The sequence below is a fragment of the Rhododendron vialii genome, chromosome 7a (genome assembly GCF_030253575.1).
Source record: "Rhododendron vialii isolate Sample 1 chromosome 7a, ASM3025357v1".
NCBI classification, from domain to species: domain Eukaryota; kingdom Viridiplantae; phylum Streptophyta; class Magnoliopsida; order Ericales; family Ericaceae; genus Rhododendron; species Rhododendron vialii.
The window spans coordinates 37,900,357-37,916,391 of NC_080563.1; the positions used below are offsets into that span (position 1 = coordinate 37,900,357).

A 16,035-nucleotide genomic window follows, 5' to 3' on the forward strand; every position below is an offset into this window, starting at 1 on the left:
TTGCATCAATACATTCTGAAAACTGGATCCATACCTTTTCAGAATCCCCAAGGAGTTGATCTTCGTCTGTTATCTGATTACTGACATCAGTTTGCCCTGCACCCTCTCCCATACCTGTTCCCTTTGTCTCTTGAGTTTTATCAAGATTAGATTCCTCCATTGCTTCTTCATTGCAGACCCCGTATCCTTGCGAATACAATGAGGCAAAAATCTCAGCAAGGACATGAGTTATTGTAGATACCTGCCATTAAATTCACGAGAGAGAGAGAGAGAGAGAGAGAGAGAGAGAGAGAGAGAGAGAGAGAGAGAGAGAGAGAGAGAGAGAGAATTGCATGTAAAATCAGTGGTTTGTGTGACAACAAAACAGAAGTAATTTAAGATTTTTGTTTAACAGACAATGTCAAACTGCATTGACACTAATTCCCGAAAATTTAGAGTGAAATTACATACCATTCTGTGAACAACTAGGAAATCATGCAGAAGATTTTGGCCGAAGGCCAATACTAAATCAACTAGGGAATGTAGATGCTTCAGATGTGCTCCAACGTGAACAGAGAGATGGGGGCTTTCATTGCAGTCGTTCACAAGCTTTACCTGATAAAATCACACCAGATGAAAGAGTAAACCAAGAAGGAACAAAAAGAGCTGAAAGACTACAGAAAAGTGATTTTCAAAGAACAGTCCAATAATATAACTTACAGCAAAATCAATTGCCTTGACTACTGCATCACATATGACGTCTAACTTCAGATTCACTACACGTGTCTCAAAAAAAACCTTCCACAGAGTAATCTTCCCAAGCGATTCAACAGAAAATGTGTCACCGCTATTCCAAGTACCTATGCTGTGAAATACCTCCACAATATGCTTATAAGTTTCTTTGACAGCTTCACTAAACCCAGCTTCTAGAGCGCGCACGGTTTCTGCTCGACAATTGGTGTCGTTCTCATTATGTACTGATTGCACATGGCCATAATAATATTCTTCTAGAGAGCTAGCCTGCAAAGATTAAACTGGTTGGTTTCAAAGTCCCATTTCAACCACTTCCTCTAGTCTTTTAATTCAAGGATGTAAGTAGACACTTTCGATTTGCATAAGTCATGTTCAAAAAATTGGTTGGCTAGATTAAAAAGACTGCATAGGGATCCAAAGCAACAGATTCATTGTGGTCAAATCTTTCAGAGACATGGGGAAACATACTGAAAAACATGTATGCATATTTATCTTCTTTTTTTGCTCAGCATGAAAACAAGTATGCTGCAATATACATATGAATGAATCTACTACCTTCTTTAATATATCATCAAAACGACCAAGCAGAACCTCATTAACCGATCTTCTATCCTCATCTTGCTCCCGAAAAGCACACAGCTGCTTCTCAAACTCCTTTATCATCTGGAAATTCTGTAAGACAAACTGCTCCATTTGCTTCGAAACGACATAAGGATGCAAAGGTGGTGTCACTGAGGTTAGAACTCTATCCCGACCAAGCAGATGATTATCCAGTAAATCCTGGTGGAAAGTTTCCATTAGTAAGAGCACTTGGATACCTCACTAAACCAAAGGGGAACAACCACTTGAAAGAAAAAAACATGACCAATCGAGTTTGTACAATAATGAATAATATGAGCACCTTAGATTTCTGAAAGTCCGGTATAAACTTCTCAAGGAAAACGCAAACCCTATTTGCTGCACCTTTGACACTTTGGCAAGTGTTAAAATGAGTACTTTCAACTGTTTTTAGCAGCAAACATTCTTCAACCAACATAGAACACAAACTTCCAAGTAGGTGCTGCAAACATAAGCATTGTCACAATCCAGGTCTCTAGACGGTTAAGTTTCATAGCAACCATTTTCAATTAGAAAGCTTACCTTTTGTTGCCACATGCAATTATACGTGGTATTCTGGTTTTGTGCAAAAGAGCACTCGCTACCTGCAACAGTGTCACAGACAAGGGAGCTGGAAAATACATTTTCAAAAACTTCTGTGCATTTCCTTAAGCGTGTCAGCTGGTTAGCAAAACCGTATGCAGCAGCCCGTTGCTGCTGTTGTATTTCAATAAGATGGTCAAGGAAAGAGCCTGACCGGTTAACCTACATAAACAATGATATGTGATAAGGGTCAGAAACAGTGTTAACAGCAAATACAATCTGAAAAATCTCCAAACACAATACAATGGAAGCTGAGCTAAGATCTAATTGTTAAACTAAAAGAAATCCTGTTGGCAGTTTTTTCGGGATGGGCTTGCAAAACTTTTTTATGTGAACTCAGTACACAAGTACGGAGTGAAGAAGGGTTGATCAGACAGAATATTCAGCTGGCAGCATTGAATCTCTCTGACATAGGATTCCCAAAGCAACAAAAGAAAAGCTACAACATAAGACAAATCTCTATCCTAACCATCATACTACCAAAAAAATATAGCTAATGAATAAAATATTAGAACTTCATGTTTACATAAGATTTATTTCCCATAGTTTGACATTAATCTAGTATATTTAATCATAGTTTAATGAGTATTCAGCACTAAGGCCTCATTCTCCTTGTGTAAACTATTTACAGATGTCTACAAAGGTTTCCATGTTTTGTTCGTCCTTTCTGAATTTTTGTTAGATTTTACGTTATATTTTTTGGATTAATCATCCATCTCGATGAGAGGAGTCTAAAAGGTATAAAATTATGACCAAAAGCAAAAAATAAAAAATAAATTACGTGACCAAAAGCCAAAAAAAATAAAAAATTACGAAAGGCAAAAAAATTCAAACAGCTCTCTAAATTGTCGACTTTTATAAACTCTGGTCCATATTTTTTTACTTTTCTACTCTCCCTCATCGATACAAATGGTTAATCCCAAAAATCACAACGAAAACTAACCAAAAAAATTACGAAAAGTATACAATTCCGAGAAAAGTCACTAGACAAAAAGTTTAGGAGAATGGAGTATAAGTAAACTGGGGGGGGGGGGGGGTGGGTGGGAAGCATTCTTAAGATCTTTATGGACATTCCATAGAAACTCAGAATCTTGGACTCCTCCCAATGACAGCTCCCACTTCTTCGTGAAACTATGACAGAGCTCCCAAACACCCAACACACACGAACCAGGAAATAATAAAAATAATTCAATATATATATATAAGAAAAAAAAAAAAAGAGAACAAAGAAAAACTAAAACCAAGCCAAAATTAGAAAACGGCAAAATCCAGACTAAAAGCGTATGAGCTAGACCCGTAATTTTATCGACAAAAAAAAAAATGATTGCAAACATTGTGCAAAAAGAAAGGTATTTCGATTCATATTTCAACTAAACCCATGGAAAATAATAATAATGTAGTATTAGCTTTCTCAAATGTTTTGATACCCGCCTTCGTGATTTTTTTTTAAGAAATCAATTGCAATAATACTTCAGTCATAGACTATGAATCACTGATACTCCGAAACTAGTCACGTACAGGTACCGAATACTTCCTGGATACATGCCCGATACGCCCCGATACGTATCGGATACGGAAAATAAGTATCCTGTATTAAAATTAAATGATTTTAATTTCGGATACATTTTGGATATGGGAGGGATATGCACCAGATACGGCGGGATACGTGAGGGATACGGCTGGGGTTAAAATGATTTTTTTTAAAGAACCAACTAACTCATAAACCAAAAATATAAAGAAACGAAAATTAGGTTCAAAATACTCTCTCCCTCTCTCTCTCTCTATATGTATATATATGTATATATATATATATATATCGGGGCGGTTCCGGGGACACCTAAAAAAACACCTCATAGTTTCTGATCAAATTTTGATGATCTGAGCCGCTCAATGTGATCAGAACGTGATTTTAAAGGTACCCGTGAGAAATCAGCAAAAAAAATGACCGAGAAAGGCTTGATCCGAACAGTTTCGAATAGTTTTTTATTGAACGGTTCAAAATAAAAACTGCTCAAATCAAACCTTTCCCAGTCATTTTTTTTGCTAATTTCTTGCGAGCACCCTTAAAATCACATTTTGCACACATTGAACGGTTCGGATCATAAAAATTTGATCGGGAACTATGAGATTGAGATTATGGGTGTTTTTTTAGGGTGTCCACATTTTTTTAGGGAACTATGAGATTGAGATTGAGATTGAGATTGAGATCATGCACACAATTTTTCTTTGGAATTATGTTACCAAGTTAGAAAAATTAGGACGTGGAGATGGCAATAACAGTTTTAAATGCAACTAATAGTAGAAGACTAATAATTACAAAAATATGTAATTTGTGCACGTAACCGTATCCTAATTTTTTGGGTTTTGCCGTATCACTATATCTGTGTCGTATCCGTATCCCCTATCCGTATCCGTGCTTCATAGGTCATAGATTACTTTTCCTTAACTGCAAAAGTATTCATAGTGTAACTGATACGTATTTTTCCTTATATTGTGGATGGGAAAAAAAGAAAATGATACCCACGATATCCAGCATTTGAAGTGCCTGCGAATAGAACATGACGTGTGGAATTAATCAGGCACTAACCACTACTCTGCGGCTTAACTATATGTACTAATTGGAAGGTCCTTTTTTAATAAATGTGGTGTAACTGATATAACATGTGGCAGTAATTTGGACCAACAATTGGCTGGCCAAAACAGTAGCTCCTTCGGCTTCACCCAGACCCTGGAAACATGGTAATTCCCGTCCAGCAAAACCAACTTCAGCTCAATCTTTTCCCAACGGAAAACTTTACCTGGTGGCTAAAACCAACATGGCTACTACTGATGGCTCAACCTGTTTCAACAACTAAAACATCATGCCCTACAAATAAAAGATCTACCTGTTCAAGAGTAAAGTCTTTATGGAAATTGAGGCAAATATGCCGCAGAATGTGAACTGAGGCTATGCTCCTAAAGTAGTATCGGTTTGCTGTTTCCCATTCCCATTCCCTCTCCAAACACTCAAGGGGAAAACTGGGAAGCTGGCCTGTAGCTGCAAATGAATCATCGGATGGCAATCCACCTTGGGTAAGCAGCACATGCTTTGTATCATATGAAGGCTGCATAAGCCACTGGTTTGGTTGGTCGGATTCCAAGTGATCCTATATTACGCCAGCCAACCAAAAAAAAAAGCCACTGTCAGACTTGCAACAAACAAGGATTCGGGATAACTAAAGTTCTCCTCGAGTAAGAATGCTAGAAATCAAAACTTTGGGTAGGCTTATGTACCTCCAAAAATGTGGACCAGTGTTTAGACAACCCATATCCATCCAATAGCTTCAGGAGGTGGGCTAAAGCCCTCCTCTTCCCCAAGCTCTTGGTTTCATCCTTCCAAATCTCTTTACTATCAATTGCAGTTCCACAAATATTTCCAATGGTAGACCACACTTCCTTGTGTTCTTCCTGGTACACATTGCTTGTAGACTGGGCAGCTAAGAATTGGCTGATAGTACTTCCAACCGCTGCACAATGATTTGTAATGACTTCAGATACAGGAATAACTGCAGAAAAGGAAGTCCCAGGGAAATCCGAAGTCAAAGATAAGCAGAGAATTGGGGGAGAAAGCCTTCAACATCCTTACCGGAGGAATATAAGAGGTCAAACTCAGGTGTCTTCTCAAGGAGCAACTTTTGCAAAACACAATCCACTTTCCTTTTCCAATCTGAAAACCATGTAGCCCTACAGAGGAAAAAACAAGCAACAATTGAGGAACAGATTTAATACTACTCCAAAATACATAATAGAGGAAATTAGAGGTGGTAGTTCGAAAGGATCTATGCCTTTATCATGGAATGCAATGCCCTCACATAGCTCAATGGGAAAAACGGACTCATTTAGCCAACCCCAATTGGGACTTTAAGTTCTGTTTGATTTGGGTTGGTTTCCAAGATGCGTAATGGAAACAGATGAAGATACCTGTCCTTATCTCTGAATAGTGTCTGGTCACATGCAACCTTCAGCATCTCCCTATTCTTGTCAGAAGACTCATTGAGGGGATGAGGACCATCCACTGCAGATGGCAGTTTTAACCCTCTTTGCGGTGCTTCTTGGTTGATAATATCCAATATGGGATGTTGCAGCGAACCCTGTACATATTAAATCAATAGACAAAGGTAAATAACCAGTCTTTAATCTGCAAGCAGCTAGGCCGGCCAAGTACTGAAACTTTCATGTTGACAAGAAGAAAACATTCGTAAATTTATTGCAAGTAGAAGTGGCAAATGGGCGGTTTGGGACCTTGGGTTGGGTTTGGGCGGGTTGATATGGTTATGGGTTGAATATCGGCGGGTTGAATATGGATCAATAATAGATGGGTAGAATTTGGACGGGTTGAACATGGGTCAAGTCAAACCCAACCCGACCTCACCCAACACATTTTTTGTTCCCCCAGATTCTGTGCTGTTGCACATTGCTCATAAAACCGAATAAAAGGGTATAAAACCTGTTGCAATTTACGAATTATTCCCAACTGTACCAAAATTACTCATCAAATTCAATTGAAGTAGTAAAAAACATGAAAAATTCTACTAGAGTGGTCCCCTACAGCAGTACAGCTCCATCATATACTCCATCCCCCTACTGTTACTGTCTCCTCCTCAAGCAGAGACTAGATTATACAATCTCAACATAAAATCGATTCCCCCAAAATCACCATTCCCCATAATCCACTGCCCTTGTAGCTTATAATATACCAAATTGGCTTCTGGGATTATTTATCTTTCCCATGCAAACTTGATCAGGGAAAATCTTTTGTTTCTGACCTCACAGTAATAGTTGCTTGTAACTGGTAAATTCCATCAGTTTCCAACCAACAATTGGCCAATCTTCATTTCCTGATTCATTGTTGTCTAATCTTGTTGAATTGAACTGTTGATTTATTCCCATTTGAAGATAATATTCTTGTCTATTTATGCAAAATTAATCATTAGAGTTTATCAGTTGATTTATTCTCAGCAACTAGTATCCCATATAGTTATATGCACAAAGAGAGAGGGGGAGGGGGTACCAGTGGGGAGCTTTGTGCGTTTGTTGGAAATTCCATTTTCTGAGGAGTTAGTGAAGGCATCGTGTATTTGCTCTCCCATGCTCCAACCCACGTAGACCCACTAACATATGGGTTGATGTGGGTTGAACCCGTATAAACCCATGGTACGTTATGGGCGAATTGGGTTGGTTATAAGTAGGCGGATATAGGCGGGTTCATGGGTTGGGTTGAAGATTGCCATCTCTAAATTGTAAGAACTAATACAACATAGAAACTACGGACATGTATGCAATTGCAGAATGACGAGACTGAGACATACTAAATTCTATACTTACAGTGTACTTTTCTATGAGGTCTTTAACTTTCTGCCTGGTTTGTTTTGACTTCTCTACAGAAACATAGCATGGGGAAATCTCCCAGCGACCTAGCTTCGAAAATTCTTTCAACTTCATCTCAACACCTTTTCTCTTATCTTCCATGTACTCCAATATCCTGAACAACATACCAGCAACAAAATAAATCAGAATGTTTCCAATTGGAAAAAATTTCTTATGAAGCTCAAACATTGACAGACTCACTTTGGATAATATTGCACATAGAAGCCAAAGAGATTGTATAAAACCTTCATATTTTCCATATGGCGAGGACTGCAAAAGAAAAACTAGTCATTGGCTAAAAGAAGAATAATGAAGGCCTTCATATATAATTTTGATAAAGGTACATCTTACAAGACACTCCCAACTAAAGACATCAAAACATGTTCCAACTAAAGAACATGATATACATCTGGAAGTTGTCTTCGTAGGGTTTACTAACTACATAGATAGTTGAATACTTTCATTCAGAAAGCTGTACCTTAAATAAGACCCTCTACATATTCCAGTGCTGATTTGGCCATGGAAAGCATAAAGAAGTTGAAGCCGTTTTCTGAATTCACCAACACTGGATGTTTGAATGAACTCCTTCAAACTGCAGGTTAAGTTATGGTTTACCTTTTGAAAGATGATCAATTCTATCAAACTAAAACTGAAGCTAAATCTCTACTTGCCTTTGGATAGTAGATCTGTCATACACAGCAACATCAGTAGGATGTCTATTTTGAAGAACTGCATATAAAGGAAACCACAGCTGCATGAAGATAGAAATATGTAGTTAGTTACGCAAATGGGACTAATCTATTACCAGTACAATAGAAGAAACAAGAATACAGCAGCATGATTATTTGGCGCTTGCCGGTTTAAGTTACAAAAGGCGCATTCAGGAGCTTATATCCCGCCCAATCCTCAAGACTATGTTGAACCAGATCATTCCGCTGAAACATGTTCATCGAGAGGGTACGGTGGGTATAGCACCTATAGAGGAGAAGTTGAGAGAAAATAGACTAAGGCAGTTTGGACATATTTACCGTACACTATAGATGCAATAGGTGAGAGAGTTGATATGATAGTTTTGGGTAGTGATGCTACACGGATTGGACGACCCAAATTGACATTAGATATTGTACTGTGCAAGGATACGAGTATACTAAGTCTAAGTGAAGAAAAAAAAAGTATTCATGTAGGCGACCCCAATTGATTCAGACATAAGGCTCAGTTTGGTATCAAGAGGGTATGATACTAAATTACTAATGTGTAAGCATGAACTAGTCAGTTTCACTATGCCTTATCATAGTACTTGAGTAAATTAACCATACTGCTGGCATGGCTTCAAAGCTCCAAGTCATCTCACACAAGTTGCATTGTTAATGTTGAAGTTTTTTCAGAAAATAGTCACATACAATTATAATGTTGAAGTTTTTTCTTCATGATAAGTCATCTCACACAAGTTGCATTGTTAATGTTGAAGTTTTTTCAGAAAATAGTCACATACAATTCGATAATGTTGAAGTTTTTTCTTCATGATTGTTTAGATAGTATAACTATTACACTTAAGTTAAACTTTTATCAAGTGGCTTTGAAGAAAAGATAAATATAATATGTATGTTTCAAACAAATCTAACTATTTTCATGATTAATCACAATCAAATTGATTAAATTATTCGTCTATGGGGAAAAAGAATTTATGTAGCCAACCCCAATGATTGGGAAACAAAGCTCGGTATGGTATGGTATGGTATGGTTTGGTTTATTAATTAAAAATGGTTTCAAATTGTAGTTTATAATTAGGATCCTAGATTCATCTTAGATTGGAGAAAATAAATACATAAAGAAGGAAAGGTAAGAATGGGGTTGGCAGGCATGCATTTTGTGAACATGTAGTGTTTGGAGGTTAATGGAGTGCATGTGCTATGCCGAGAATTTGATTACAATCCGAATAAAATTTACATAAGCTAATCAAAAAGCAAAAAAGGAAAATTCCAGTGGGGTCATGGGCCCCCACTGGACTCTTATTGCCTCCGCCAGTCCCTGCAACTTTCTGATGAATTGCGTCAGTAAGGACTAAAAATACTAAGCCTTGAACCATACTCTTACATAAAAATAAAAGTAAAAAAAATAAAAATAAAAACCCAAACAACATACATTCCCGGCATTGATCTCAAATTGAGTTTGAACTTCATCAAGCAAGGCAGGCCAACACTCAAACTCCAACTTTTGCCACGAGGATACCAAGTGAAAAATTTGTTCCAGTTCACCTATCACTCAAAAGAAATGGGAGAGTAAAAGATGAGGAAATCAATAAAGACAACAAAGCCAGGTCATGAGAACCGCAGTTCAATTTCTTACCAGAGAGAGGAAATTTTGAAACAGTTTCCTGTAGCACCCGGATTCTATTAAGCAGGAACTGCAAACCAGAAAGAGCCTACAAAGAAGAAAGCACATTTCAAGGTGCAGCAATAAGTACCAAATTATTTAAACCAGTTTCATCAGAGAGCATCTAATCTGAATAAACCAATTAATCATTATAGGCATTTTACCCTTGTATTCTTCAAGTTATTTGTTGCACTAGAGATTAATTTACGAGTCTAACACCCACTATGATAAAAGGAAATCAGTTGGAAAACCAGAAATCATGAACTAATATATACTACCTTAGCTAATGGGGTGCTTAAAGGAATAGCCAAGATCATTTCAATCGCATCCAAGATTTTCTGAAGAGCAGGATGATCATCCCATTCATTTAAAAGAAAAACAATTCGCTCTTGAAGAATTATAACCCGCTCCACCATCTTAGCCATCACAGGAGCATTTGGATCCTTCACATAAAGTTAATAAAAAGAAGGTAAGAACCACTAGTAAAAATGGAAAAATAAAATGGGGATAGCAAAAGCTTTGAAAACCTTGTAGAAGTTGTAGGCATGAGCTGATTGATGAGAAAAATTGAACTTCTGTTCATGCTCCAAGCAAAGGCAGAATAAATATTCAGGCGCAAGCTTAGCATCCAAATCAGATGATAATGATCCCTCTAAACCTGGAATAAGTAACAAAAAGATAGCACGAGGGATGTGATATCGAATAAACAAATTACCAGCGAGTTACTACAAAGTCAAAAAACTGTTTAATATTGCTTACGTCTAATCATTCTCACTCCTAGCCTGTATGACTCAGTGAAGGAAGACAACCGTTCCTCTTCAGAGACCTTGAAAACTCTAGGCTGCTTTGAATATCACAAATTGGAGAAAAAGAATTAAATGGTATATTCCAAATCAAGATAAAGACGCGAAATAACAAGACTAGGTATTAAAAATTTGCCTCAAATTCAGTCTTTTTTGTACCACAACTGAAACGATTTTAGAGAACATACAGTATGAACGAGATCCATGGACCCAAATAATTGGTTGTGAACATGCACCATATTGTTCATGATGGAGTCCTTCATTAAGTTCCACTCCTCCTCCAGAGCATCATCTTCCTCTTCAGATTTCTATATGGATGAAAGTGTTTTGTGAGAACAATGTCTTCTACACACAAGGAGTGGGAGAGGTTTTGGGAGAGAGAGAAGACATGCTCTACAGAATCATTACCTTAACAGCGACTTCTTCCTTCAAAAGCCAATCCTGCCATTCTGATAGGGTCTCATTTGGTAAGGAACCAACTAAACTTGATAAATCACTTTCAATGATACTATCAATCTTTAATGCACGAGGTTTGAACTTGAATTGCTGAGCTTCATGCTCTTGTTTTGTCCTCACTCTAACTTTCATATTCATCCAGAGACTAGCAAACTCATCAAATATCTTGTCCAAGAGCTGATTGACAAACAAAAGATTAGCTTAAAGCCTTGATGTATGTACCTTTATAGGCATAATTCATTTGAAATGATTACAAGGGTGGATTCTTACTGCAAAAGAAGCATTATCCAGCAATTGGATCTCAGAAATACAATGTGCAACACGGAGAAGAACGTTGTGATGTATGGTAAGTTTCAGTTGCAAGTCTGAAACCTGTTATCAATAAAGAAAAATGAAAAATACATTTCACGCTCTAAGTCAAGGAACATGGAGAACTAGAACAGCTATGCAACTCAGAAGACAAATGCTCATTGAGTTCAATCAAATCCTATACGTAGGTTTTAAACTATAGTCACAGACCATCTGATCTGATCTATCATCTGTTGCTGAAGTAGACAAATTTTCCAGCAAATCCATATCCATTCTCCTTATGTCGATAGGGAAATCTACATCACAGCAAGGAAACCTGGCCACCCCACTATTGATCTTGACAGACACAGCTTCCGATGCGAAGCCCCTAGGAAATCTCATGAAGGAATAAATTGTCTCCTGCCAAGTAGTTTTCCAATTTAGCAACTACGAGATTTGTTTAAACTCCTTGAATAAGAACAGCAGCAGGGGGGGAAAAACACCACCAAAATGATGTACAGTACCTGAACTCTGTCCATATCATCCTGTCCCATTCCATAGAGAACTTTTTTCTGCATGGTACTTGACAGAAGCAGCGATAACCCCAGTTTCATTTCATATACTGCAACCTGAACTGGTTGAATAACATCGACATAGGCAGCATATTCGTTTGATAACAGATCAATAAAACAGGAAGCTGTTTCCTGAAACATCAAAGATAAGGAAAATAGGCGCGTACATCACTAGGTGGACAACTTATGACGTTAAAAATACTATCACCTAACATAAAAACAAAAATAGTTGTCTGCGAGAAAACAACAAATCTTTTACCTGCCAGTTGTACACTTGGTTACTAATATGTTGTTTGTCCACACTCCCAACACCTTTTATCAGATCATTGGAAGTTCCAAACCTTTGAAGAAACTCTTCACATTCGTATTTTAGCTTTGCAAACTTTCCAGGATTAGAACGAAAAACAATCTGCAATAGTCAACAACGTTCATTAGGAAGGTCGAATCCGGCAAGAAAGAACTTCATCAAGATGAAATATGGAGACAAAACAGGGCGGATACAGAAGGAGATAATAAAACAAAATACAAATTAAAGCTACAAGAGGCATCAAGGAAATACAGTATTGTACTGCAGAATTCATCATCAAAAAGCAAGGCAAAATCTTACAAATAAAAAATTGACCCTCATGCATATTTGAGTATCATAAAATCGGAATGATGTGTAACAATTCACAAGAGTAACATATGAAAATCGCAAGCCTGTCAATTCTGCTTCTGATATTTGTTAAAGTTGAAATGTATCCAGTTATTTGTTAGAGAACATGAGATATCACAATCCATATTTGAGTAGTCAATCCTCCCGAGAGTACTGATCTAATAGTTAACAGGGCTCAGAAGTTGTATAAAAATGCAGTAGATGAAAAGAGTAAAGAGAATCCCAAACTACTGGTACAGCAAATAACTTGAAGAGAAACAGCACATTTAAAAACGGAAGAAAGTGGGCATGGAAGCAGCAGAACCTTATGTTCAAGCCTTTTACACTCAGCTTTGAGGTTTCCAAATTTCATTCTTTGTTCGCCAGGTTTTCCCCATGATAGACATCCAGCTAAATAAGCACTCTCATCTCGTACCTGTAAGAGAGGACATAGTAGGCATTTTCAACATCTTAAGGCATTTCAATTATTACCGCAATTCATAATCATATCATTTTGCTCAGGTGCAACTGCATGGAAACTCAAGACTAAAATTGATGCATGTCTTAAAAGTTTGACTGAAACATTGTAGAACTCATAAAATCAATAAACTCTACAAGAAGTTAAGCTAATTAAAATTGAGATATAGCAATCTGATGCATCTATATGCACCTTAAAATTCAGCTTAAACATATCCTGTTTGTTCTTTACTTTTCTATTTTTCTTTACATGTCAAGCAGTATGAGAATAACATATTCAGCTTAAACATATCCTGTGTGTTCTTTACATGTCAAGCGGTATGAGAATAACATTCACATGTTGCATAGATACACATAACTAAATAATTATGCAGGAGTCCGCAATTACTAAATGAAGCTCCATAGACAAAAACGTAAGAAATAGCACCATTTGGCGAAGAAACAAATCAACAAATAAAAGGTTCCTATAGAGCGCAGATTATAATCAATCAAAATTTGACACCTTGACTTCTCAATTAAGAGTGTTCTGATCTTCACTTCTAAACCTTGATAACAGTCTCAAATAATGCATGTAAAAGCACAAATGTATTCAGTTTAACTCTACTTGAAAAGGAGGAGGGAATTCTAATTTTCATCGCATACCCATAAATACAAGACTAGACTAGACTAGACTAACAGATCACATGCTCACATGAAACAGAAAAGTTTACAGGTGAGGAAAATACCTCTTTATCAAGTTGAAGCAAAGCAACTTTTTCAACCAACTTCAAGTACTTGCAAGAGTACTTCATAGCAGGATCCAGATCATCAAAGGCAATCAAGAGACGATAACGTAAGCCCCCAAGTCTTAACCATGCACATCCTAATTTATATGTGCGGTCTAAAGAACAGATTAACGAAGTCAAAATATTAACTATCGGAAACAGATAATTCAGAACTAGTCAAGAAAAAATCTAAAACTATGTCCATTCAGCAAAAATAATTTTAAAAGACAGCATACTGACCAGAAGATGAGCATTGAAGATACAGTTCTCCAAGCAATGGTTCAATGATAGAATGCACCATGGAGGTGAATCCGTGGTGGCTCGATGATGTAAGCAGGGAAAGCACAACCTCTATGTTATCCGGCTGTAAAATATTTAAAAAAAAAAAAAAAAAAAGCTATACGTATCGTAGAAGTTTCTGATAATTTGCAACTTTTTCCTAAATGTAGAAGCTTTCAAAACTATTGCATACCGTGGCCATATTTTTCTGGAAGGAAGAAAGAATAGATTTGATGGCAGCATACTTATCAGCACTAAATGATTTTCTGTGTGCATATATTGTCTGCAAGCAGAAGAATATCAGAAAAATGATTCAAAATATTACTATTCGCATCAGTGCAGAAAAAAATGCTACCTGCTGTAAGAGAGACCGAGCCGTGGATAAAAGAAAAGTTTGCACATTAGTGACTGCGGGACAACTTTGCCACAAAGTACTTGAAGCAGCTCTAATTTTTAGGCAGAACGTCGCATAGTCCTTGATAGGTAACGTAGTTTGCCTGGTTTGAAGTGAGAAAAAAGATATATGAACTCCCAGAAGTTGGACGCTTTCACTTCGTGAAAAATGAAGTTTCTCTGATTATTATGAGCAAAGTCAATCTAAATCTGAAACCAAAGTACACATGAGTAGACAATATGCCGTCTACATGATTTTGTGTTCAATATGACCACATTATATCAGCAAAACATGACATGAACAGTCCAACCTCTATTCTTTTAAAACTTCATGGTGACATAACATAAAACTGCCAAAGATAAACATATTGCAGATAGTTCGGTATGAATAAAGCCATTAGACAAGCCACCATAATCCACAGATAGGGATGGTTTATAAGCTACCAATACCTAAGTGAATGCTTCAGCCTTTATCCAAAATATTTCACATCCATAAAGTACCCCTAGAAGGTATCCAATGACTTATAACTTGATGTTTAGTCAATCACGCAAAAGTGAGAATTAAAGTAAATTGAAGCATGAGTAATCAACCGTCAACATCTAGAAACTATTTTCTTACAGAAGTCGGTCAACTGTTGCCATTCTCACAGGCTGGAAAAGCATATGAGGCAGTGAAACTGCATTACCATCCATTCTTGCAATGTTCTGCAAGTTGGAAGGAGACAATCAATGGAAGTCTGGTTATTAGAATACGAATTTGCCAACTAGCAAAATTTTCGATAATGAAACTAGCACATGTACCTTAGCCAACTCAGCCTGAATGGTCCATAAAAAGGAGTGCCAACTAAACCAAGTTTCGAGGACATAACAAGAAATTTTTGCGTTTTCTGCAACACAAGAGTGTAACCAATTGTTATAAACGCCTAATAATCTATATGCCTAAATTCACAGAGGGTTTTATATACCTGCATTGACTGATGTCAGTGCGTCAAGAGTCCATAAGATTTTTCGATGTGGCAAGAAATCAGTTGGAGGTCTTGATGACAAACCCAACGACAAGTCCAAGGTTGGTTTCAAAAGGTCAAAGATATTAGACAAAGCCTGTAACAACACAGAAGAGAACCAATGAAGATACTAATCATCAACAACGGGAAGAACTAAAGATAGCGAGGCTAACTCCTGCTATATTTGTGCACCACACAATTGAACAAGTACACAGAATCCAGTCAATGGCTTTGCTAATTAACCCTAGCTCTTTTAATTTCACAATTTACACTGCATATGTTTATTAAATTCATAAAACAAAATGCACACAAAGCTCTAGGTCTGCTTCATTATGAAAAGAATAGAAGCCTAGGACAACCTTCCAGAGTTTTAATCACCTTGATAACAATAAGGTATTCCTACAACACTAAAACCTAAAACTTTATTCACGTTTGGACATTAGTCTTTTTGCTTCAAGCATCTAGAAGAATATCTTTTTCTTTCAGAACAGAACAAGTAGCATCGGCAAGGTAACCACAGAAAATCAGGACAAAGCACAGGTTGTCCACTACACAATGCTAGGGAATCTTCACAACATACTCATTACTATTAAAGTCCATGCAATAAATTTCTTGACAAAATCATGATGACTCAGTACACAACTAGAGACACAA

General features: G+C 37.1%; 1 protein-coding gene across 4 annotated transcripts in view; it reads right to left on the reverse strand.

Moving 5' to 3' along the window:
- The window catches only part of LOC131332021 (midasin-like), a 38,770-nt gene that overhangs the window by 3,925 nt on the left and 18,810 nt on the right, over positions 1 to 16,035 (reverse strand). For 2 of the 4 annotated variants that reach the window (XM_058366034.1, XM_058366032.1), the window contains 33 exons: positions 15,343 to 15,478; positions 15,179 to 15,264; positions 14,997 to 15,082; positions 14,340 to 14,481; positions 14,178 to 14,267; positions 13,946 to 14,069; positions 13,667 to 13,821; positions 12,790 to 12,900; positions 12,090 to 12,239; positions 11,783 to 11,962; positions 11,490 to 11,678; positions 11,241 to 11,342; positions 10,923 to 11,147; positions 10,703 to 10,822; positions 10,471 to 10,555; positions 10,239 to 10,369; positions 9,990 to 10,154; positions 9,685 to 9,760; positions 9,481 to 9,593; positions 8,010 to 8,089; positions 7,817 to 7,930; positions 7,540 to 7,608; positions 7,297 to 7,453; positions 5,893 to 6,062; positions 5,558 to 5,655; positions 5,206 to 5,438; positions 4,818 to 5,078; positions 1,873 to 2,094; positions 1,634 to 1,792; positions 1,288 to 1,512; positions 700 to 999; positions 451 to 594; positions 35 to 241 (listed from right to left, as the gene is read on the reverse strand). In XM_058366034.1, the coding sequence (XP_058222017.1) occupies positions 35 to 241; positions 451 to 594; positions 700 to 999; positions 1,288 to 1,512; positions 1,634 to 1,792; positions 1,873 to 2,094; positions 4,818 to 5,078; positions 5,206 to 5,438; positions 5,558 to 5,655; positions 5,893 to 6,062; positions 7,297 to 7,453; positions 7,540 to 7,608; positions 7,817 to 7,930; positions 8,010 to 8,089; positions 9,481 to 9,593; positions 9,685 to 9,760; positions 9,990 to 10,154; positions 10,239 to 10,369; positions 10,471 to 10,555; positions 10,703 to 10,822; positions 10,923 to 11,147; positions 11,241 to 11,342; positions 11,490 to 11,678; positions 11,783 to 11,962; positions 12,090 to 12,239; positions 12,790 to 12,900; positions 13,667 to 13,821; positions 13,946 to 14,069; positions 14,178 to 14,267; positions 14,340 to 14,481; positions 14,997 to 15,082; positions 15,179 to 15,264; positions 15,343 to 15,478 (4,905 nt within the window). The remainder of the gene's footprint in view (positions 1 to 34; positions 242 to 450; positions 595 to 699; positions 1,000 to 1,287; positions 1,513 to 1,633; positions 1,793 to 1,872; positions 2,095 to 4,817; positions 5,079 to 5,205; positions 5,439 to 5,557; positions 5,656 to 5,892; positions 6,063 to 7,296; positions 7,454 to 7,539; positions 7,609 to 7,816; positions 7,931 to 8,009; positions 8,090 to 9,480; positions 9,594 to 9,684; positions 9,761 to 9,989; positions 10,155 to 10,238; positions 10,370 to 10,470; positions 10,556 to 10,702; positions 10,823 to 10,922; positions 11,148 to 11,240; positions 11,343 to 11,489; positions 11,679 to 11,782; positions 11,963 to 12,089; positions 12,240 to 12,789; positions 12,901 to 13,666; positions 13,822 to 13,945; positions 14,070 to 14,177; positions 14,268 to 14,339; positions 14,482 to 14,996; positions 15,083 to 15,178; positions 15,265 to 15,342; positions 15,479 to 16,035) is intronic. The other 2 variants (XM_058366033.1, XM_058366036.1) reach the window with 2 other exon arrangements.